This window comes from Solea solea, chromosome 1 (assembly GCF_958295425.1).
Source record: "Solea solea chromosome 1, fSolSol10.1, whole genome shotgun sequence".
In the NCBI taxonomy this organism is placed as follows: domain Eukaryota; kingdom Metazoa; phylum Chordata; class Actinopteri; order Pleuronectiformes; family Soleidae; genus Solea; species Solea solea.
This window is the reverse complement of record NC_081134.1, coordinates 12,662,436-12,684,770: the sequence shown is the minus strand read 5'-3', so window position 1 is coordinate 12,684,770 and position 22,335 is coordinate 12,662,436. Positions and strand designations below refer to the sequence as shown.

At 41.2% G+C, this 22,335-nt stretch overlaps 3 protein-coding genes across 9 annotated transcripts in view; 1 reads left to right on the top strand and 2 right to left on the bottom strand.

Annotated features, from left to right (window-relative positions):
• Window positions 1–4,663: 4,663 nt before the first annotated feature.
• LOC131455928 (solute carrier family 12 member 9-like) lies at window positions 4,664–11,088 on the bottom strand. Its single transcript, XM_058623809.1, has 14 exons — window positions 10,882–11,088; window positions 10,086–10,220; window positions 9,827–9,964; window positions 9,640–9,746; window positions 9,172–9,373; window positions 8,872–8,979; window positions 8,575–8,686; window positions 7,939–8,096; window positions 7,323–7,405; window positions 6,879–7,003; window positions 6,562–6,754; window positions 6,283–6,457; window positions 5,922–6,068; window positions 4,664–5,838 (listed from the first exon to the last, which is right to left on the bottom strand). Exons 1-14 carry the CDS (start codon window positions 11,039–11,041, stop codon window positions 4,910–4,912), a joined length of 2,772 nt encoding a protein of 923 aa, XP_058479792.1. The 5' UTR covers window positions 11,042–11,088; the 3' UTR covers window positions 4,664–4,909.
• A 795-nt stretch (window positions 11,089–11,883) lies between these two features.
• On the bottom strand, window positions 11,884–14,783 carry thpo (thrombopoietin). The gene is made up of 5 exons (XM_058641799.1): window positions 14,476–14,783; window positions 14,249–14,373; window positions 14,011–14,091; window positions 13,701–13,865; window positions 11,884–13,005 (listed from the first exon to the last, which is right to left on the bottom strand). The coding sequence occupies exons 1-5, from the start codon at window positions 14,486–14,488 to the stop codon at window positions 12,862–12,864; spliced, it is 528 nt and encodes a 175-aa protein (XP_058497782.1). The 5' UTR covers window positions 14,489–14,783; the 3' UTR covers window positions 11,884–12,861.
• A 1,812-nt stretch (window positions 14,784–16,595) lies between these two features.
• Window positions 16,596–22,335, top strand: part of clcn2a (chloride channel, voltage-sensitive 2a) — a 46,029-nt gene continuing 40,289 nt past the window's right edge. For 6 of the 7 annotated variants that reach the window (XM_058630469.1, XM_058630452.1, XM_058630461.1 and 3 more), the window contains exon 1: window positions 21,577–21,822. In XM_058630469.1, the coding sequence (XP_058486452.1) occupies window positions 21,772–21,822 (51 nt within the window). In that variant the 5' untranslated portion in view covers window positions 21,577–21,771. Of the gene's footprint in view, window positions 17,342–21,576; window positions 21,823–22,335 lie in introns of those variants that run through there. The other variant, XM_058630479.1, reaches the window with a different exon arrangement.

Genomic DNA, 22,335 nt, shown 5'->3' with positions numbered 1-22,335 from the left:
GCGGCCGGCTGAAACTAAGCAGTTTTTTCGCAGTCATTCACAATGGTTGTTGTCTTTATTCCGTGTCCAGTGTGCGTCAACAGACGGACCAGAAGTATTATCGTCCTCACAGAAAAACAAGTTTTCACATATGGAAGACAAGGAACACCAGATGGCAGAAGGAACAAAGCCAGTTTTGGTTGGTGTGTTTTGCCATGTGCTCTGGGTGGAGCCAATGCAAAGGGGGAAAAAAGGTGAGAGGAAAGATGAGCATGCCAAGCATGTGTGGCCCCAGACACAACCTCAGTCACATCCTCCTCCTCTTCTACTCACACATTCAGGGTTGGATAAATGCTGTAATGACGTACAAAATCATTGGGAATTATTAAAAACATGTGTCTTCCACATACACAAAAATAAAACTCTTTCATGGAATCGTATAGAAATACAAATGATTTACCTGCTGTGTAATAAAAGGGACACATTTTTGGTCATTCCACCATTTGACATGCCTATGTAATAAAATACTGCACACAAACATGTGTTATGCAGAGACGTTCACATTTTTTGTTATACTTGCAAAGCTTGAATAGCAATTACCATTCTCTATTAGTGTTAGAATCTCTTTTCAAAAGATTTTTTCATCATTTTAATGACACTGTTATCTTAATGTTTGAACTATTTTGACAGCCACTATTTTGTGTTTTGCTGTTATGAAAAAAGCTAGACAAATTTTTATAAATTAAAGTATAGTTATGATTATGAAAGGTAACATCCTAACTCAATAGCAAAACTTGAAAAATAACTCTGCCAAGGCTGCTTTTTCCCCATATACATTCCCCTGAATGTAAAAAAAAAAAAAGAATCCAGATCATTACAAATACATTTAACAATTAGTTCCTTGTGCCATACCATGCCCGGTATATTTAAAAACAGTCCTTCACTTTTAGAGTTATGCTGCTCAAAGACAACTAAGGTAGAGGTAATTATGTGCTGGACAGTGGGATCTTAACAAATTGACATAAATTGTATCGTTTGTGGTAAAACCATAAGTCACTATAGATAAATGCATATGTAAAGGTTGTGCATACAATAAAAAAAAACACCTAGATTTAACAATAGCAGAAATAAAGACAATATTTTGAAATTACAAATACACTGCTAAACATCTTCGACGATAGTACAATCTTGCTTGGTTACACCAGTAACTAATTGTTGATACAAATGACACAGCAGTGACGGAAATACAATAAATAAACAAGGTTTGAACGTCATGGGGGGGGGGCAATGGATTCTGTTTAAGGAAAATTCATCTCTATGTGGCTGACAGTGATTGCCTAGTCAATTATTTGGAGGTAATGGAGCATGTGGGTGGACTGAACAACAAACAAACATGCAGGACAGATTTGTCTCCTGCCAAAGAAAAGGAGAAAAGAAAAAACCCACAGACCTTCTAAACAATATTGGATTTTCTGAGTAGACTGATGTCATATTGCAGAGTTGACATTTGGATTTCTCTCAACATTCACTTTGTGCTTGGTCATACAGCAGCTCAGAAAATAGCCTTTGACACTATGTGACAAAAACAAAATCTCGAGTGCCTGAAGCACGTTAACTAGTTTCATCGTGTTTAATTGTATACTGTACAGCGTGTGTGAAATACGTCACGTTTGGCCATAATAGCTGAAATCTGGGACGTGTGAGAACTTTGGCAAATTAAAGCATGAGCAGAGTAACTATTTCAAATCCAACTACAGATTTCAGAACAAAAGACTCTCTGAAGGTCTCCTCAGCAACAGCTTTGAGCGTGTTTCAGTCGCTCACAAATGCTCAGCTCTCCATTTTGTCTCATGGACGATTATTTGTAATTATTCACCAGTTCTGAAGCTTCACAGAACAGCTTTAATGGACACAGGCCCTTTGTCTTCTCGCTTATAGAATTGGCCTGACATTCAGTAATACTATAAAACTGTCTTCGCCATCCCACTCAAACACTTTAATTACCGTGTACAGTCTCAAGTGGAGCATAATCCTTTCAACAAATGTGACCCAAACAGCTGTAACAGCTGGATTAAAAGTCAAATTTGCTGTTCACAAAGTCGAGCAGAGCTGCAGAAGCCTGTTGTATGAGTTTCAAAGATAAGGTTATTTTATTTATTGAAGGCAAAGCACATGCAGTAAGTCTCCCTCTGTACAGCTATTACGCCATTCTTATTTGATTACTAAATTAATCATTCATTAATCAGAAGTTAATTAAATGTGATTATGTTCTGATTTCTTTGCTGTTTTGTGACAAATTAACTGAATATCTTTGGTTGGTGGATAAAAAAAAAAGTCGATCAGAAGTGATTCAGGTGATCCCTCACTAGTGACACCCATAGAGAAAATATTGTGTGTCAGTGCAACATCTTTATACATCTTCTTTGTTCAGAACCATTGTATTTCAGCAGGCAACTGGGTTGTGTGCGTGACAGTTAATGTGATATCCATTTATAGAAAGCAAATAGAGGCGACTGCCTCACTGTAGTGTGAACACACTCCTTCCCACATGCAGTTTGTCAGTGTCACGTAGGCGGGTGCAAGTGCTTCCTACAAAAAAAACCTCCGTATTCTGCCGGAAATGTGACGTATGTACCAGACTGCATCAATCAGAAGTTTAAATCGAACAGTTGATCACCACATTTGAACGACTGCATCGTCATTAGTTCTTTATAAATAGATGAAAGCTGATATATTTGACTATATAAAGTGGAGTGCAAGCATCAAATCAAAGAGTGGGACAGAAATATTTCAAAATGTTGATCGATATCTCAATTAAATGATTAGTTGTCATCATAAAAATAAATTACGTCACAGTTTCCCCAAAACCTTGTCTTGTCCAGAATCAAAATATATCACATTTTCTTAGCATAGCAAAGAAACTAGAAAATATTCACTTTTAAAAAGCTGAGAAATCAAGTGAATCGACGATCAGAATAGTTGTTGATTTATTCTGTAATCGATTAATCAGACTATCATTCAAGAGTAAATCCAGGTGCAGTCAGGGCCAAAATGTAACTGAGATGGATCAGCTCTTCATAAAATCTGGTTTAACTACATCCGCAAATGCTTCCATGCTCATTACATACAGTATATTCCACATAGTCATTATTGATTAACTTTACTGATTTTTCAGTTCAGCTTTTTGACATCTCTAAAAAAATTATGAAACTTGATGCATATTTTACCACTTCTACTCAATCACCTTTAATACAATACAAGCTAAGTAGGGCACCGACTTATAAGTCACATTTCATTAGGTCTTCCCTGCATCAGCGAATTTTTTTACTAGCAATCAGCAATCGGAAATGATTCACTACTTCCATCTCTCCAAGTTTGGATTTGTAAAACGTGTCTATGTGGGCGACGTCAGGAGAGACATTTCGTCCATTAAATGTCCGATGCCCATTTTCTTCAATATCTGTGAAGCTGATAACCTTTTAATAGCACGTAGACTCTGATGTGAGTACACCTGTGACCACACTCCCTCGCACATGCAGCTTGTGCTGTGGACGTGGGTGTCAATCTTCCTCAAGCAAGTGGATTTTTCTCAAACCCAACGTGACATACGCCATTGATGACGAGTACAGCCTTGCCATTGCCAACCACACATATCCTGTACCAAATACCTCGCCGTGTCATTCAGGTAGTTTGTAACCAAAGCTCTAATGAGGCCTGGATACAACTCAATCAGGAGTATGTGCCTGTTCTACACACAGATGTATCTTCAGCTCTTTTCCTTGATTGTAAAGGTCACTGACCGATAAGTCACTCTTTCAGTTTAAATCGTTCAGATCACTTCAGCATCCACAGACCACTTTGTTGACTGTGTCCTTCTGAATACACTGCATTTATCTGTTTTGTTGTTGTGCTGCACATTAGACCTCTTCTGCTTAAAATGACATGGAAAAATCATATAGCTGCAGAGTATAAAGAATTTTCTAGAGAGGTTACAGGGAATCAAGCATGTTATAAATAGTAATGTCAGCTTTACACAAGCCTTATAACTACAGGTTTAATTCACATTTTTATACACATATACATATCTATACACACACACATATACACATGTATGCCCATATATGTACACGTTTGCCCATATAGGTACACATGTTTGCCCATCTAGGTACACATGTATGCCCATATATGTACACGCACACACAATATCATTTCAAGATCAGCAGGGTTTGAATGAATCAGTGGCAGCTGGCTTAGAATACAGAAAACCTGTGATAAGATTAACCTACTGTGAAGGACACCAGCAGTTACAGCAGCCATGAAATTGGGCCTACACTGCCCTCTACTGGTGGAAGATAGCCAATCTTCCAAATGGATAAATTCATTTTGAGAGAGTGCTTTGTCATGATCAGTGTATGTTATTCAGCGTTATCTGCAAGTGCGGTTCTACACACACCAAGTATAAATGTGGGGTATTGTTCGCAGAGGGTTGTATTCAAAGCATTTACTGATCACTACTCACAAAAGTTGAATGAGAAGTCAGAAATAAAGATGTAGCACAGTTCAATTTATTTTTCCATTAATACAAACAAACAAACATCACAATGATTAAGCTCTGTGCTCATGATGGAACCGTATTTAAACACAAGAAAGACCAATATCGTCTCCTACCAGCTTTAACTGAGGGGAGAGGTCTGCTACAAACATTTCCTCCTTTCATGTCACAAAATGTGCATATTTGATTATCTGAGTGAATGTGGTGTTCAAATCTTATGGACCTAAAGAAAAACATTAGCTCTATAAATAGTGAATTTGGGTATGACTTTCTGATCTCAGTCCCATGTCTGATACTATGAAGGAGTGGTGGTTAGAGACACTTCCATGGATTAACAATGTGTGATTGGGATGGTTGATGAGTTACAGAGATCAATATCTAAAGATCAGTAGTGACCACAGGAGTGACTCCATGAATGAGCAATGTCGGGCCGAGGTCTCGACTCAACAGATCCAGCTGGTGAAGGTAAGCACTGTAAAGGCTTGTGTCTGCGGGTGGGCGGGGCAAATACAGGAAGCGCACGGCAGGTGTAGGGGTTCCGTTTTGCAAAATCAGATTGTTGACAGCAGAGATGTATTCATCTGTAAGCAGAGCAGCGTTATTGGGGAACACTTTGATGTCATCTTCCGTCTTAGCTTCTTCTCTCTCCATCCTTTCCCCATTCTGTGCAGACGAAACCAAAATCCCTCTCTCTTTTCCTTCTTGTCTCCGCCAGTGCAGCGCTACCACCTGGTCCCAAGCCACCATCTGCACCTGGGCTGAGATCCTCAGCTCCTTTAGCATCTTTCTGAGCTTCTTCTCCTCCTCCTCCTGCAGACTGCAACCAGCCTCCACACAAAGGAAGAGGCGGAGTCTTGCCTGTTTCCATGCACGCGTCTCTTGAAGCACGCAGGCCAGCTGCAGCAGGAACAGTGAGCAAATGTCAACGTAGCCATGGCTGTCTGGTTGGAGCAGATTCAGAGGCCACACATCAACAAAGGGGCCCATCAGGCTTTTCTGATCTGAAACCTTTTTTCCCAAAATGTCCTCTCGGCTGAACTGGTTGAAGTAACGAGCCAGTGTCACATTCTTCCCCATTTTTACAGCATCTGAAATTACTGACGCATATTCCTCTTCCTTTAGGTCTTTGCTTTCCCCAGAAACCCGCACACTGGGGAAAAAGGGGGACCGCTGCTCTCTGGGATCTTTGGTTATACAGACTGTATCCAAACCAGAGCCGATGGACATCAGAATTTTATCTTGGAGGAGGTCCTGAGGGGTGCAGTCATCGTAGAAACCCAGGACAATGGTGTTTGGCCTCATTCCACCTGGATAATTATTAAACATGCAGTTTGCATAAAAACTTTAAAGGTTTGCGCGTGTTTATCTTAACCAAGATAAACTTGCCTACCAAATCCCGTAATGAAAAGCAGGTTCTGAACTCCACGTCGAACAGAGTCGGCCAGGGTAAGGTTGACAAAAGCCTTGATGTTGAGATGATCCACAAGAGACAGCCAGGAGTCATAACGGTTCTGCAAAGGATCAGAGGGCAAACCATCTGCACGAAAAAGAAAACGGTTTCACTCCTTCAAGGGCAGCATTAATGATTCATTTTTAATATCACTACTAAAACAGTACAATTTTGAATTTTCCAATGTTGTTGCTCCCATCAAAAGCAGTCAGTTAACAACAAAACAGCCACAACACACTCAATAGCTTTAATGCTTAGAGTCACTAAAATATCAATTTGGAGGTTAGTACAAGTTTCTCACCTAGTAAACCCAGCTTTACATGTCCCAGCACATAGAGGCCACTCTTCTTCAAGTCATTAATGAAAGTCATGAGACCTATAGAGCTGCGAGGATTTGCCACCATCAACAGCACCTGGGGCCTCCAGAACTTCACGTGGTCTTTACGCACATCCAACATTAACAGGTACTTGCGTACCTGAGTGAATCACAGATGGGATGGGGGGAAAAAAATCAAAACATGCTAATGATGCTGTTAATAGAAACATTCACATAACTTATTTTGATGTGAGACTGACTCACCTGGTGGAAGATGAGAGCCTGGCTGATGTAACCCCAGTTGCTGATGGGACCAAAGTAATGGATAAGCATCAAGAGCAGGAGCATAAAGCCTATGCTGGCAAAGGCATAAATAGCATTGATCATGAACATCATGACCAGGCAGCCAAGGATGCCCAGTGTGCAGGTATGCCAGGTAAACCACCGAAATGAGGGTCTAAATTAAAAAAAAAAAGAAGAAGAAGAAGAAGAAAGTGGAATATGAAAAGAATATTACCTTTAAACAATAAGCTTTGTGGGAAAAAAAACTCCACACAACAGTAAGTTATCATACACTTTACCTGAAGTTTGGTGCAGAAGCCCATTCAAGAGCCAAACAGGCCAGATTCACAGCAGCATAGACCAACAAGAAGAAGATGGTTACAATACCAGCTATGGTGTTCAATTTGCCTGCAAACAGCACCAACTAGTGGGAACAATAAAGAAGAGTCACTTGGCTTATACCACATTCAAAGAAAACCAAAAAGGTTCTAAAGACCAGTCAGTGAGCAATGTGCCAAAATGTCCTCCTCAGTTTGTTTTAAATTTAATACACAATTTAAAAAAAACATTTAGATGCTGGCTAAACAATCTTTTCACAAGACACACACGGTAGGATTTTGGCTTTATTTAAGTCACTGATCAAACATATGCACATGACCAGGCAAGGGTTGAGTTCAAGGGGAGGACGAACTGACATTACCTGGCAGTAAGAAGAAAAGACTGTATCCAGGTTAATATTGTACCTGTACAAGCAACCAGGAGACAAGCACTGAGGCCCAGGGATTCCCACTCTGAGAAGTTTTCCTCACCAAAGCCAGGACACCACCTGTACAGATTTATAATGTTAACAGAAGCAAAGTCTCACGTTGCTCATTTGATCAAATCAAATAAACAAGTGAATCATCCTGCACTTGAGCCAAACACATGAAAGGATTCTTTTTTTTCTCTCCCTCTCTCGCTCCTTCTGAGAAAGTCAACAGAGCAAGCCATCTGCTGTCAAACGATACTTTCCAAATTCAAATGTCTCCACTGGGAAAACAAGACATGATGAAATTAACAAGGGTCAGTTTGTCACATTTGAGATGAACGCTTCTGCCAACAAAAGGCTGAATAATCAAATGTTGACTGGGCTCTGCAGGGCACTGGCTGTCAAAAAACCTGCATGCTGTCACATACAGTGAATCAACCATTTAGACCTGATCCTGGCCTAAATATGCATGCACTTTTAATGAAGGGGCCATGCCAGCTAGAGCCTGACACTGCCATTTAACTAGGAACATTTTGCTCGTACTTTTTAATACAACAAATGACAACACATTCTTAAAATTTGGCATCAGGACACATGATTACGAATCTCACCAAAAAGGTTGTCTTTGGACAAAGCGTACAGGATCCTGGAGGCTCCTATCAGGTTACTCATGGCAGCAGATATAGCGGAGGAGTAAATGCCAATTTTCACCATGGGCGGCCATATATTGATATCTCCCAGGAAACTGTAGTCTCTTTGGAGTAGGTGACTGAGAACAGGGAATAAAGCATGATCTTAATCAAGTAACATGTACAAAAGACAACTAACTCTTAAGGTAATATGTGTGAGAAATGTATTATATTAAGACAAATGACGCTTCACTGATAACTGTGCAGCCAGTACATTCATTATTGTTCTTTAAATCTGTGTCTGTTGTTGATATACTAAAATGAAGCGACTAGGTTCAATGTTTATAAACAAATTAAATAGCACGGGTACGGCGTAATGGTGGGTAATATTACATTGATTTATTTCCATATTTTTGGAAAAATCTTGCAACCACATCCCTGCAATGCTTTAAAAAAACTGGGATTGCAGTAACCACTTTAAACGCTAAAGGTCGCTGTTGTACATATCTGATATATAATCACTTCAGGTAATAAGACACAAATGCATTTGATTACATTATCTATGACAATTCCATTGAAGTGTCTCTGACTCTGTTGGCTCTATAATGCGAGTCTTACCGGTCACAGGACCAGGCAGCCAGCAGACTCAGCAGATTGTAGGTGATGAAAGTTATAAGGACGGCTGCAAGTGTTCCTCTTGGGATGGAATAGCTCGGGTTTTTCAAGTCGCCTGCAAAACACAGCAGAGAAATAAAAGCACTGAGGCAAGGTTCAGCCTTCTCACACCAAGGTTTGCACCATTTGTCATCCTTCTATCAGTGTATTTTTAATTTGTGTAGTAGCTTATAGCAAGAAAGAATGACCCTCTCTTGGCAAAATGTATTTATTTATGTTATTTTGTTACCACCAACTTACCCGACATGTTGGAGCCAGCCATGATTCCTGTGCAACCATTGAACATGACAGCAAACACGGTGGCAAAAGTCATTGTGACTTCTGTGGTGTAGTCTAACGTGTAACTGGCTAGAAAGAGAGACAGGAAAAAGGTTTTATTATTCATACACATAAAAGGTTAATCTGTACAAGCAGGGATCTATATTCAGATCAATAATTCACTGTGGTGCAGTCTTCGGCAGCAAGACCAGGCCCGGAGCTGATACAACTTTAAAGAAAAATCCTTTACATTTGACGGCACAAACAAACAGTATCACTTACATCCTAGGTTGCTCTTCAGGGTGTGGAGGTGGAATCCAGTAAAATTGGCAAACCTCTGACTGGTGCTGTTTAGAGCTGAGGTATCTGGCAGAATCACCACAAACGGCTGAACAACGAAGAAACTAATGAAGATGGACACCAGGACTGTCATGACGATGATGAAAATGATGAACGCAGCTTTGGCATAGATGTGGGCTCCCACCTGTCATGACAACAACAGCGCTTTGATGCATTTGTGGTAGGGCTGAACGATTTTGAATAAATAGCTAATTGCGATAGGATTCGCGATATCGGGGAATTTTCACATCATTACTCTCATTTTAATTTGAAAAGGACTGTGGATCTTTATCTTTAAGGACAAAACTCAATCTGACGGTTTTTTTTTTTGATTGTGTGGCTTAATTGAATTGCAGCCCACTTTCTTTTTATAATGTGTAAAGTATAATGAAAAGTGTGACCTGATCTCACCAAGCAGACAATGAAACACAGAAAGAGAAGGACAGTGCCGTAAAGCACAGACCACCAGTATCCTGAAGGCAACACCTGAGTTAGACCCAAGACAGGTGCAGCATTTTCTGGGGGAAAAAAAGGACAATAAAACAGGGGTGTTTAACATAACAAACACACAGTCGCGTGCCTGGATGCCTGACCTTACCTTCTGGGATGCCAAATGTAGCCATGATAGCCTCAACCAGACCCAAAACATAGAGAGCACTGCCACACACGTTCGCAAAGAAAAACATGATACCAATGCTGCCACCAAACTCTGGACCCAGAGCTCGGCTGATCATGTCTGGGAATCAGAGTTTAGGAATTTAAATCTGGCTCCAGAGACAGAAATGTAAACGGAGAATGCGCAGAGACATAATTTGTGTGTCAATAGTGATGCTTAAATCACAGGCAGCAAAGGATACAGTAGGCACCTCCAGCGTCTAAAGCCCCATTTGTAGAGATCGCACACACAGAGAGCACAGTCATTGTGATAATTAAATAGGCCACCAGGAACATGGCAACAGACTGATAGAGTCCTGCTTGACCCACTACAAATCCTGCATGAGGAAGGAGACAAAACTTTATTTATAATGTAACCCAAATCACTACAAACACAATCACTGTTTAGGAAACCCTGTTTGAATGTGAGCAGCATCATTCAGAAAGTAAATGATGGGTCAATGATCAGGACATTTTTATCACTTCCAGATCCCCACTTTAGTGTTAATAATGTGAGGAAGTCTAATGTACTTCATGGTCAGATGAAATGAATCAGAACATGAGAAAAACAAGCAATTTATGTAGTTAATACAAGTTCATTTTAAAGTGAAATTACATTTGTATTTAACCTTAACCCAGAGATTAGCAACAAATTGTTGTGTATGTATATACATATATATATATACATATACATATACATATATATATATACATATACATATACACATATACATATATATATATATATATACATATACATATACATATATATATATTTGTTTATCAGTAAGGGAAATATAATGGCTGGTTGTGGCTATTAATGAATAGGCTCAATAACAACTTCTGGATTGTTTGGTTAACATTGTCACCAGTTGTAAGCACGGGTCCTTTGAACTAACGGTGCTGTTATTCTATATTTGTGTGTAGTAGTAGTAGTAGTAGTAGTAGTAGTTGTTGTTGTTGTTGTTGTTTCGCCATCGCTTTCTTTCTTTCACTCACCCACTCGCAGAAACACAACAACGCTGAACATGGACAGTAAAGTCGGTGTAACCACCCCGAACACCACACCGAGCTTTGGGACCGGGTTGTCCTCGTTGGTCGCTTTGGTCTGTCCATGTTTGCCGAGTCGGTAATGGAGGAGAGGAGTCTTTTCTGACATTGCGAACACGATTTAGTCTATAGCAGCTTTGGAGATAACTATGTGTCATTTAAGCAGCATTGTCAGACCAGAGAATGTGGCAAGCTTCACCTACTGCACCAGGTGATCGTTAATGAGCTGGACCAATGACGTGGCGTCCTGTGATTGGCTCCCGTAATCACTTAGTTTTTCACCTTGACTACAGTTTTTACAATTGCTGTAGTTTCACAATATAACAATATAAATGCATATATATTATTGTATTTAAATGTAAATGCATAGAAAATAAATTATGTATTATTTTATTCACAAATGATAAGTTAATTTTATTGAAGACAAAAGCTTTGTTTATAGCAATTCTTTCTTTTTTTAACTTTAATCATAACTGTGAAACAGTTAATCGGAACTTTAATTACAAAACTGAAAAAACCCCAAAACCTTTCTATTTGTTTATTTTTGTGTGATTCCCACACTTTAGATGGTAAAAATGCAACCAAATCAACGATGATCAAAATGCACAATTTTCAAAACTCCCGTCCCTGCTGCTATTTCAAAATGCAAACTATTCACACTGCATTTCAGATGACTGTCTTCATGTCATGACAGTGGTCTACACTCACCAGCCTGAAGTATCTTCTGCTGCTGTGGAACCAGTCTCCCATTCTAATACCAAGCATTTCATGCTCAAAGAATTGCCGTTCACTTGATATTTCCCCTTTTTTTAGCCTGTTCTCTGTAAAACCTAGATATTGTGTGTGCATGAAAAATCCCAGTTTATCAGAAATGTCTGAAATAAATAAAGTCTTCTAAATAAAGTCTTCTAAATCATCTTTCTTTGGAATTCAGCAGGTCCCTCTGACCATGTCTACATTCCTCAATACATCGAGCTGCCATGCGATTGTCATTACATATTTGATATTATTAGATTAGAATAGATAGATATTTGCATTAACAAGCAGTTGCTGAGTAAGTTTAATGAATACTTGAATTCTCTTGTTTACCAACACATGAAAATAGGTAATATAGTAGTTTTGTAGATTGTTTTTTTTTGTTTGTTTGTTTGTTTTAATATGCCAGCAAACTGAATGAATAGACATGAATATAATGGACATCCAACAGTTTTGATGAAATATACAAATACAACAACTGTCCTTAGATTCAAAACCTTTGCATTTACAAACAGATATTCACAAACTATGAAAAAAAAAACATATGTTTAGAACATCTCATAACTTTAGAAGTAAAAATATTACCAGTCATAGATCGACAAGTGCAAAAAAAAACAACAAGCTGCTCAATACATTAACAACCTCATCAGGGTATAGCAATATTTTCTTCTCCATTTCTTGTCCAAGTGTCATTCCTAAGTAGCATTTATATTTATTTTATCTTAAGTGCCGTGTCTGTCTACCTTTGTAACTGCCTGTACCTTTGCACCACTATTCCAGGGATAAACAAATCCAAAAACATAAATTATAAACTCTGTTCTGGACATGTGATAAAGCTGGAGTCACTCTCAAACATGAAGCAATCATTTGGAAACTGCCGGTAAATTGGTAGATTGCAGGTAATACTTTTCTTGACCTAAAACCAAAATCAAAGAATCCTTAGCTTCTCAGAAGCGCTGTCAAATTTCTTCCTGATGTGTTTATCTTCCTCAATCCAGAAGTAGCTCCACTGCAGAAATCTCAGAAAAGAGTGTGAATCTAAATATCACCATATGTCAAAGAGTTGAGTTTGAAAGCAGCAGAGTAGAATCTCCACATCAGTTCTGCTGTTTTGCACTAGTATTTTTTGTTGAATTTATTCCCCCATTTGTGAACGACACGATGGACCCAGTGTCACTTGTTAAAGCATCTGTTTTCCAGGTTAACGAAGAACATCTCCAGTTTGCCTGAGAGCAGTTGTTTGTATCTCTGAAGAACTGTGCTTAGACTCTGTGACCACAGAGGAACACAAGACAATGTTGGATCCACCACTGGCTCCTGCTGGTCCAAAGAGAAAACACAAAAATGACACTTATTTAAAAACAAATGACACATGACACTATGTGGGGGAAAAACAAATAAAAACTGGTTCTTGAAAAGAAAATGAGCTATTATAATTTGCGGACGTTGGGAAGAAAAGCACTAAACACAGGACAGCCATCTTCATCCCGTGTAACATTCAAGAACAAGCGTGTCACTAGGAAACTATGCACTGCTATCGTCTTCCTGTCCTGAGGAAGGAAGTCTTGGGGACACACAACATACCGTAACACCATCCTATCAACAGTGGGCGGCAGGTTTATGAGAAACCAGCACATTTCCTCACCAGAGGAAACTGATAATGTCTCTAAATCAAACACAAACCAGTTCGAGAGAAGCCAATCAACACGTTTTCAGTCATTGTGTGCAATCTAAAAGAAAGGTTTCTGTTTCTGCTGTGACGTTGTTGAGTGAGAGTGTCTGACACTGACCAAGCTTCCATGTGTGGGTCCAAATATTTAAATACGAAATATTTGTCGTATATGTGAAATGCTCTTTGAACAGTGGTGTACCTGAGAAACTTCTTGACAGTGAAATATGCACATTTAAATACTAATATTTAACCAATATTACTGTTATTTTAACGTTGACACCTGCCTTTGACCTGCAAATCACCACAAATCACGTTTAAGTGCACAGCGTCAGCTACTCACACTCAGCTGAAGGTGTGTGAGAATAAACAGGTGGTTGTTGATGTTGTTCTCCAGTCTCTGCAGTAGCGGAGCACCACATTCTGGCTGACTCAGCGTCTCCATAACCTTCACACCTTCAAGAAGAAGCCCCAAGGATGCAACTATATCTCCTCTCCTCTCCTGGTACTACAGTAACACACGCACAGGGAAAGACAAGAAAAGGCAACAGCATCTGATTTTAGAGGAACTTATTCAACACAAGAGTTGGAAATAATAAGTGATAGCGCCACTGTGGCAGAAAACGGTGGATTTCATACATGCGCTAACGTACTGATTTGTTTTCCCACGATGCTACGTGAAGTTCTGTGCAGGGCAGCTGAACCGGTGTGGTCATGATGTCAGCGCAGTCACTCTGCCAAGGAGGAGACATGGACAAGAGGTTACAGGGGTTGGACAAACCGGTGGACAACAGAGAGACAGAGTGATGGGAGACTACAGGTGAGAACAGATGAACGCAGGCGAGAGCCCGACAGACCGACAGAGAGGTGGTGGGAAGGTTTTTCACTTACCAGTGCTTTTTCCATTTCTGCCACAATATTCAAAACCCTCCTGGCTGTTTTGTTACACACAAAGTCTATTGGCTTGGTCTCAGCATCCCACACCTTAGAGGCTACCATACAGAGAAGCAGGAGACCTGGGCAAACACATAAACACACAATGAAGCTCCTTCAGCTTATCTGTATTCCACGAATATCTTTGTGAGTAAAACCTAGATTAACTGAAGCTCACTACTTACTGCTTAAAGCCATGCCCTGCTTGGCCTCTCCCGGTGAGTCCACATTTGGTCCATTAAGAGATCTGTTGGGTGGAAAAAGCTCCGTGTCCACTGTGGTATCTTATAAAGAGGAGCTGTGTGTCCTTTTTGTCTTCTCACTACTTGATTTCCCACCTTCTCGTTCAGAAGTGGGAAGTGCAAGTGTTATCTGGCCTGAGAGCAGGATGCGCTCCAACTTCCCTGGTGCGCAGCATAACAAAATGGTGTTGCCTGAAAATGGTATTTCATTGATATTAGAAGGATTATTATTTGCTGCTTGTTTGACCAGTGGTGGCTTTCAGAGCAAAGCAAGGACAGCGTGGTTACTGACTAAAAGGTTAATGATTTATTATTGTGAAAGACTCAATTTGCACAGCTGACATGAAATCCAGTCACTACTGCTGGACGCTGTTTACTTTTATTGTCAAGGTTTGCTCTCACCAGTGGAGGAAGCTGGCTGTTTTTGTTCACGTAATCTACCAAATAGTGTGGGTGTGTGTAAGGTCTGTAGCATGTGTGGGGACTAATCTGGATGACTTGATGCACGTACTGTATGTGTGACACTTAGAGGGACCTGGGGACCCTTTATTGAACTAACTCTCCCTCGTTTTTTTCTGCTTCTAGCCTTTCCTGCTTCATACTTTGCCACAGAGGAAAAAGAATCCTAAGAAATTATTCATTCATCTTCTACTACTTTATAAAGCTGGTTGTGGGAGGGGCGCTGGTGCCAATGCCAGCAGACATAGGGCGAAGGGGGGGGGTACACCCTGGACAGGTCGCCAGTCCATCACAAGAAATTATAAAGCAGGAAAAAAAGGGGCCATGTTTCCTGCCATTGGATCATTGCAGTCTCCAGTACATATAGCTGATTATAGACCCAAAAAGCAGACACAGACCTCAATGCAGACCACGCAGGTCATGTGTGTCGACATGCTCTAGGAAGTGCAACACACTCACTGGCCACTTTATTAGCTGCAAATGTTCAACTCAATACTAACTCAATATCTAATCAGCAACTCACATGTAGCCCTCATTGACAAGACCTGCATCCAAGCATCAGAAAGGGGTAGAAAGGTGATTTACGTGACTTTTAGTGTGGCATGGTTGTTGGTGCCAAATGGGCTGGTCTACTGGGATTTTCAGACACAATCATCCTCAGGGTTTACACCAAAAAGGTCAGAGATGAATGGTCAGACTGGTTCGAAATAGAAGAGGTGTTGCGTGTGGCCATGACATCACTCACTCACTCACTCATTCATTCATTCAATCACTGTGCTGTCCCATTTTCTGGTGTCCTTTTTTTTATGTTGAGGTCTCCAATTTGAGCCACTGATTGATGTATTTAATTGTTTGGAGGCCGTAACAAGAGGAAACGGTAACTACACTCATTTCAATCAATAATTTACAGTTTTATAATAAAGTTTCCAAATACTGTGGAAGGGTTTACAGAGGATGGTCAGCAAAGAGAGAAAATATCCAGTGAGCTGCAGTTCTCTGGGCTAAAAAAGTATTGGTGATACCAGATGTCAGACTGACAATGGCTACACTGGTTTGACATAAAAATGCATCTGTAGCATGCAAATGGACAACAGCAGTCATGTGTACCTAATAAAGTGGATGTCCTTAAAGCTTGGGAGCCCTGGTTTTAAAAATTTTAGACACACACATCTGTTCGGAATTGTGTTGTATTTTACTCCAACAGCAACATTTACACTTTAATTTAGACCAAGCTGCACTTTGTAACCAGGACAGGACAACGGCCAACGTGGCACACCATCATAAGTTCGTTTAATAGCCTAATTGCTGTGTTTATCACCCAGAAGGAGAAGTGAGTGATGTCCTCACCCATACACACACAGGGGTGTCATGTCAGAGGGGCGCAGCTGGAGGACGCGGTGACGCTCCAATTCAGAAATAAGCTGTAATGGCTGTCAAAAGCACGGATAAGAGGAATGCACCATTCATCCTCATTTCGGACACACATGTGCTCATCCACATCACTCCGGCCCCGACACTGACGGAGTCTCTGTCCTCTCCTGTTTGTTTGCGTGTGCCAGTATTAAGACACATGGCGCCTAATATTAGACCGTTAAGTATGTGTTGTCACAATTTAGAAGGAGAGAGAGGGAGAGCGCTGCAGACAGAGCATGAATACTAAACACATGTTCTGTTTTCCACCCTCCACTCCTCCACCTTCCCCTCTGCACACAGTCCCGACCACCGCTTATTAAGACGAATGTGCGCCGCGGCTCCGCAGATCATGACAGGAGCGCAAGGATTCTGCACTCAAGGAGAAAACTGCGGCCCGTGGAACTGACGGTATACCCGCATTGCATCACGGACACGACACCCGGTTCCCCGCTGTTTCCCTCCCACTTCAACTGGCGCCGACGAGGAGGCAGAAGAAGCATCTTATCTTAGAGTTTCTTTGACGCACAGACCCATATGCAGCTGCGCTCGGGCTGTTGTCGCTCCCGGGCTCAAAAGCCAGCCGGCAGCTGCCTGCTTCGCTGCGCGCCGATCTGGGGGCAAAAACCGGTAATTACGCGCCGCGCGGACAACTTTGGCGAGGTGCTACATGGATTGCGCAGCAGCAACAGGCCAGTCACTGGCGTCTACTGAGATTTCACTCGCGGTAGAGTGAAGTGTGACTCAGTCATCCTCCTCAGCCTGGTCACATCATCATCAAGTTTACGAGGCAACCTGTAGCTGTGTGCCCTTTTACTGCAGGCATCATTTCACCGAGGCGCAATGACGGGACACACAGGACACAGCTGACGGTTTTGAATCTGTAGCCCGGGGAGGAGAAAAGAAACAAGAGTACAGGGAAGCAGCCCCAGTGCAAACCGTGAGTATATGTCCTGACAAGATGCGTAACTGTTTATTTTCTCTCGCCAAAGTGTGAAACCCACGCGCATCTCTGCGACACTGTCCATAGCATGCTCAAGGGCAAATTGGACATTGAAGGTTGATTGGGTTGTGGTGTATTTGCTGGTTTTGTGGTGTATTTTTTTTCTAATTTTGTTATCCCCAGCTGCAGCCAGGATTGGCAATTTAGAAGCTGGAAGCTGGCCTTGCAAATGTAAAGGGACACAGGTGGTTATGTGCTCATACTGTATAGAAATGACTCAAGATATTGCAGTACTACTGTCATAAGATATAGGCCGTTTGTTGGTGTTGTTGAACGTTTACTTGGGTTAATTAAAAGAAATAACTTTCCCCACAATTTGATTGATGAATCTACAAGACGTCCTTTAACACGTTTGTATCACAACACAATAATGCTCTCCATTAACCATTTATATTAGGATTTAGTAAATATTTATTACCAATTTTACTTGTAGACCACATGTTACTCTGAGCGAGGACAGGAGACATGTTGTTTTCCATCTTTAATGCTGGCCTCCATGCAGAGGTGGATGGTGTTTGTGAATCCTGCAGAGATGGAGAGATGTGGGTCAGTGTGCTGGTGCTTGGGGCTGCAGAGCACCCAGTTTCTTTGCTGCCGGGGCCATGGCACCTCTGTCTGTTTGAGGCAGATATTAGGAAGGTGGTGTGTGCATGTACAATAGTGTTTAACATCAGGAGGACACAATAGGGATGATGTGAGGACAAGAATTAGTTCCCAAGGTTCACATGAACCTGAAGTGAATGACTTATGACGTGGAAGTGTCTTGCTCGGGGTTTTCTGTGTCGTCAATCAGAACCCTCTGCTCTAACATCGCTTCTCTCTGGTCCTCACTTGACTTCTTTGATGGCTCTGCAACCCACTGATTGGGTTTTTCCAGAACACAAAGCACACAGAAATGAAGAGGCCCAGCGTTGAGTTTCACATGACATAAGAATGAATTAACCACTAATTAACTGAATTAATAACAAGTCTGTGCAGTGGTGATGTATCACAATAAGGCTCGCTTGAGGCTCCAGTAACTGATCCAGAGAACAAAGCTGCTGAAAAACGCAATACCTTTGTAATTTAAAGTGTGAGTTTATGAGAGTGGCTTTTTTGGGTGAAATCCCACTGTGGTCCCAGGAGCCCTGCTAGTGACTGTGGTCCAGCACTTTGAACTAGAACAGTCAGGTAGTCTTTTACAGGTCCGTTTTATCTGTCACTTTCTCTCCCAGAGGAATTCTTTTAACCTGTGAAATAGTTGCTTTGATATTCAAATACCCATTGGCCTGAGACTAGATAAATCACGCAACGTGATACCGCCAGTTTCAAGCTTGAATGAATCAGCTGACCTGCTGTTTTGGTACAATGCACTGAAAGTCCTGAACGTATGAAAATATAAATCTTGGCTCTGGGATAGGCTGGTGACCTGTCCAGACTGTCCTCTACCCCTGACCCTGCAGTGTCTGCTGGGATTTAGCTGCAGCTTCCCCCAGCCACCCCTCAAGGGATAAGCAGTGGAAAATGAATGAACGGAGGCAAATTGGCAAACTTGATGGACGTTTTGGCTCCTGGCAAAGCAGCAGTGCATCCTTGGAACAGTTGTTATGTATCAGGCGTGAGTCCAGTTGGCTCCACATCTTTCGTGCAAGAGATTTGACCACCGGTGTTTAGCATCTGGAAAGAGCGTTCAGTGAAATCCAGAGAGACGAGCATCTGCGGAAGGGAAATGATGTGAGAGTGTAAACAAACCTTCATGTGTGAGCATTTTGTGCCGTATACAAACACACAATGCAAACAAGACAAGTCAACTCAGTTAAAATGTTGAAAAATAATTCTCTAAATGATGGTCTCGTGTTTTGTCCACCAACCAAAATGAATTAGATTGAATGATTTATTTGTTATATGGAGCAAAGAAGCTATATTCTATCCACAATTGAATACATACAAATAAATATTCACATTTAAGAAGCTGAAAAATACTCAAACTGCTTAATCAGCTATCAAAATCATTGGCAATTCATTAAGTAATTCAATTATAATCAGTTAATTGCTGCACTCCCACAGTCAACATAAGTCATACAATGAAGGTAAACACAATAAACACTCTCTAAGACTTTGGAGCTTTATGAACCGTCTGGAAAACATAAGGGCTACTTTTCATAGATTAGCACTCAAGTCCCTCATTTGGTGTTCTGATTGAGACACCTGATGATTCATGTTCATCCCTATCAAAACATTTAGCTAAGCATCATGTCTATACGACGGGGGCACCACTGAGAGGCACCACATTTATCCTTTTTAAAAAACAAAACAACTTTCTCATGAGGTCGAACTGTGAGAAAAGGCTGATGCTGTCCCTGAAAATGTTAACGAGACAGACAGAGAAAAGGGAACATCATCATTATCATTAGGGCTGAACACATTTTTATCGAAATCACAATACAGCAATATTTGTTAAAGCCAAAATGTGTGTCAAAATATAATTTTAGATTGATTATTGTCTTGATCTATACACGTCTTATACTACGGACTGAGGAGAACGTCTTTGTTTCTCACTGATCTGCACAAATGTCACACAGTGATCATTTGCAAATATGTTTTTTCAAATGAAAACGAGAATAATGATTTCCATTATGACCATTTCCATTATGACCATTCCCAACCATTTCGCATTTGCAATTCCTGACAAAATCGTTCAGCCCTAATTATCATTCAACAATCTATCATTCAATTATCATTCATACTTTATTAAGCTTATTGCCACCATGCTTCAAATAGTTTACATCTGGAGGTTTAGTGCATTTGTCATGGGGTGTTATTCTGACACCGCCTGTGGATAATGAAGGGGCACAACTGAAGTGGCTATAGTGAGGTTATTAAGTGATGTATTGTATAAGTATATTGAGTCAAAGGTTCACATTTTTGGAGGCAGAGTAAAACGTTGGCACCTCAGCTTCTGCTGCATCTCCTTCCCTATTCTTCTCATGTTCAGTTTTTTGATAGTCTATCCATCCATTTCATCTATCCTTTGAGCATCGTAAGGGGAGCTGTCACCAATCCCAGCTGCCACTGGCTGAGAGGCAGGGTAAACCCTGGACAGTTTCCAGTTCATCACAGTGCTTCTCAATTTCAGCCAAGGATCACCAACAGGTCATCCTGATAAAAAATATTCCAGGGACCCCCTCATGCAATTCCCCTGTACAGAAATCACAATTTCACAATTTCTTTCAACGTTTGCCCTTTTTCCTCAATGTGTCTGATAGTCCTGGCAACGTTTTTCATCCACACATACTCACTGGATTAAATAAACACCTTTTAATGTTTTCCTTCAAGCCTTACTCTACTATTAATTGTCATATGCATATAGTTGTTGCATATCTGGACAGTGGAAGGTGACTAAACAGGGGAAATGGATGTCACAGACAGATTGGCTGAAGTCAAATGAAGTATGAACTGAGCTCAGATTGGAGACAAGTTATACCATGTACCATTACCATATACCAGTAAAATAGCCACTGTCAACATGCAGCATACTGTGTGTGAAGGGCGAACTAATAGCAGCAAAAGAACACTGCTGTAAAGTTGTATTCTGTTGCTGTTTTTGTGAGGATTTCTTCATGACACTGATGGGGCCATAAATCAACGCCCAACAAAAGCCTGGTGCTTGAGGATTACTCATCGCTCCTAATCAATCCAACAATGACTCATATCTGAAGCCAAGGACAGTGGTGTCGTCCTGCAAGAATAATTGAAAAAAAAATAAAAAAATCTAGTGGTGTCAAAATGAACAATCATTGCATTTTGGTTCTCCCTGCGGTGGTTGACCTTTCTTCTTCTGATAATAATTTCCAGCAGGCTGTACGATAAAATGTGCAAGGCTGCCCTCCACAGTTCGAAGGCTGTTATCACAGCTCACAAAGTACTTTATCTGACCACAGATAATGTTATCGCGCCGTCTAAAGAATTAGAAAAAGCTACTATGCCCCTCCACACCGACACAGTCCACCAGTCCTTCATTATACCTGCACAGAAACCAAGTCCCTCGAGTCCAGAGAGAGACGGTGAGGCAAAGAGGGAGAGGGAGGGAGGGAGGGAGGGAGGGAGGGAGGCGGTGTTCTGCAGTGAAACCACACCAGCGCTGCTGCAACGAGGCAGCCGGCAATACACACTTTCATCTGGTACACACACACACATACTCACTCACAGGGGACTCTACATCAAGCAAGAGGGGCTTTATGACAAGAAAGGTGTCACTGCCACACACTGCCTATGTGATGGCAGGCAGCATCAGCAGCAGCAGCAGCAGCAGCAGTCATCATCCTTGGAATAATTAGGGGTGACTTGCATAGTCCTGGATTGGGTGTCCTAATGAGAATATTGCAGCAATGGCAAAGGATAAGGGCGAAAACAGGACGCTTGAGTATCAGCAAACTTTGGTGAGTTTCATGTTAGGTCATAGAAACACGTTCATTCATGTCGGGCTGTCATATGGATGCACGTGTGGCCAGAGCACACAGCTGCTGCAACTGTGTCCTGTTTGAGGAGGACAGCCGGAGGTTTAACATTATAAACAATATATGTGAACATTTTCTTCTGTTTTAATGTTTCCATTGGTCTGCTCTCCCTCCGGTTTCTGCCGTGTGTCCCTCCCTGCACTCCATTCATTCACCTTGATCCACAGGTGTGACAAGCTTTTAGACTGCTGGATTCATTTGTTTAGCTTTAAAATGCATGCCGGACTCTCTCTGATCAAATGGCCAACAGAGCCATTACTAAGAGATGGCAATATTCTCTCTCCCCGCTATGTATTTCGCTCACGTCCTGTCTTCCTTATCTCCTGTATGTTTTCTTGCAGATCTTGTTCCTCTTTTGTATCCCTCTGTCTTTTCCTCCTTGTATCCCTCTGTCTTTTCCTCAGCCTGTTTACGACAGAGTGGCCAGAATAAGAG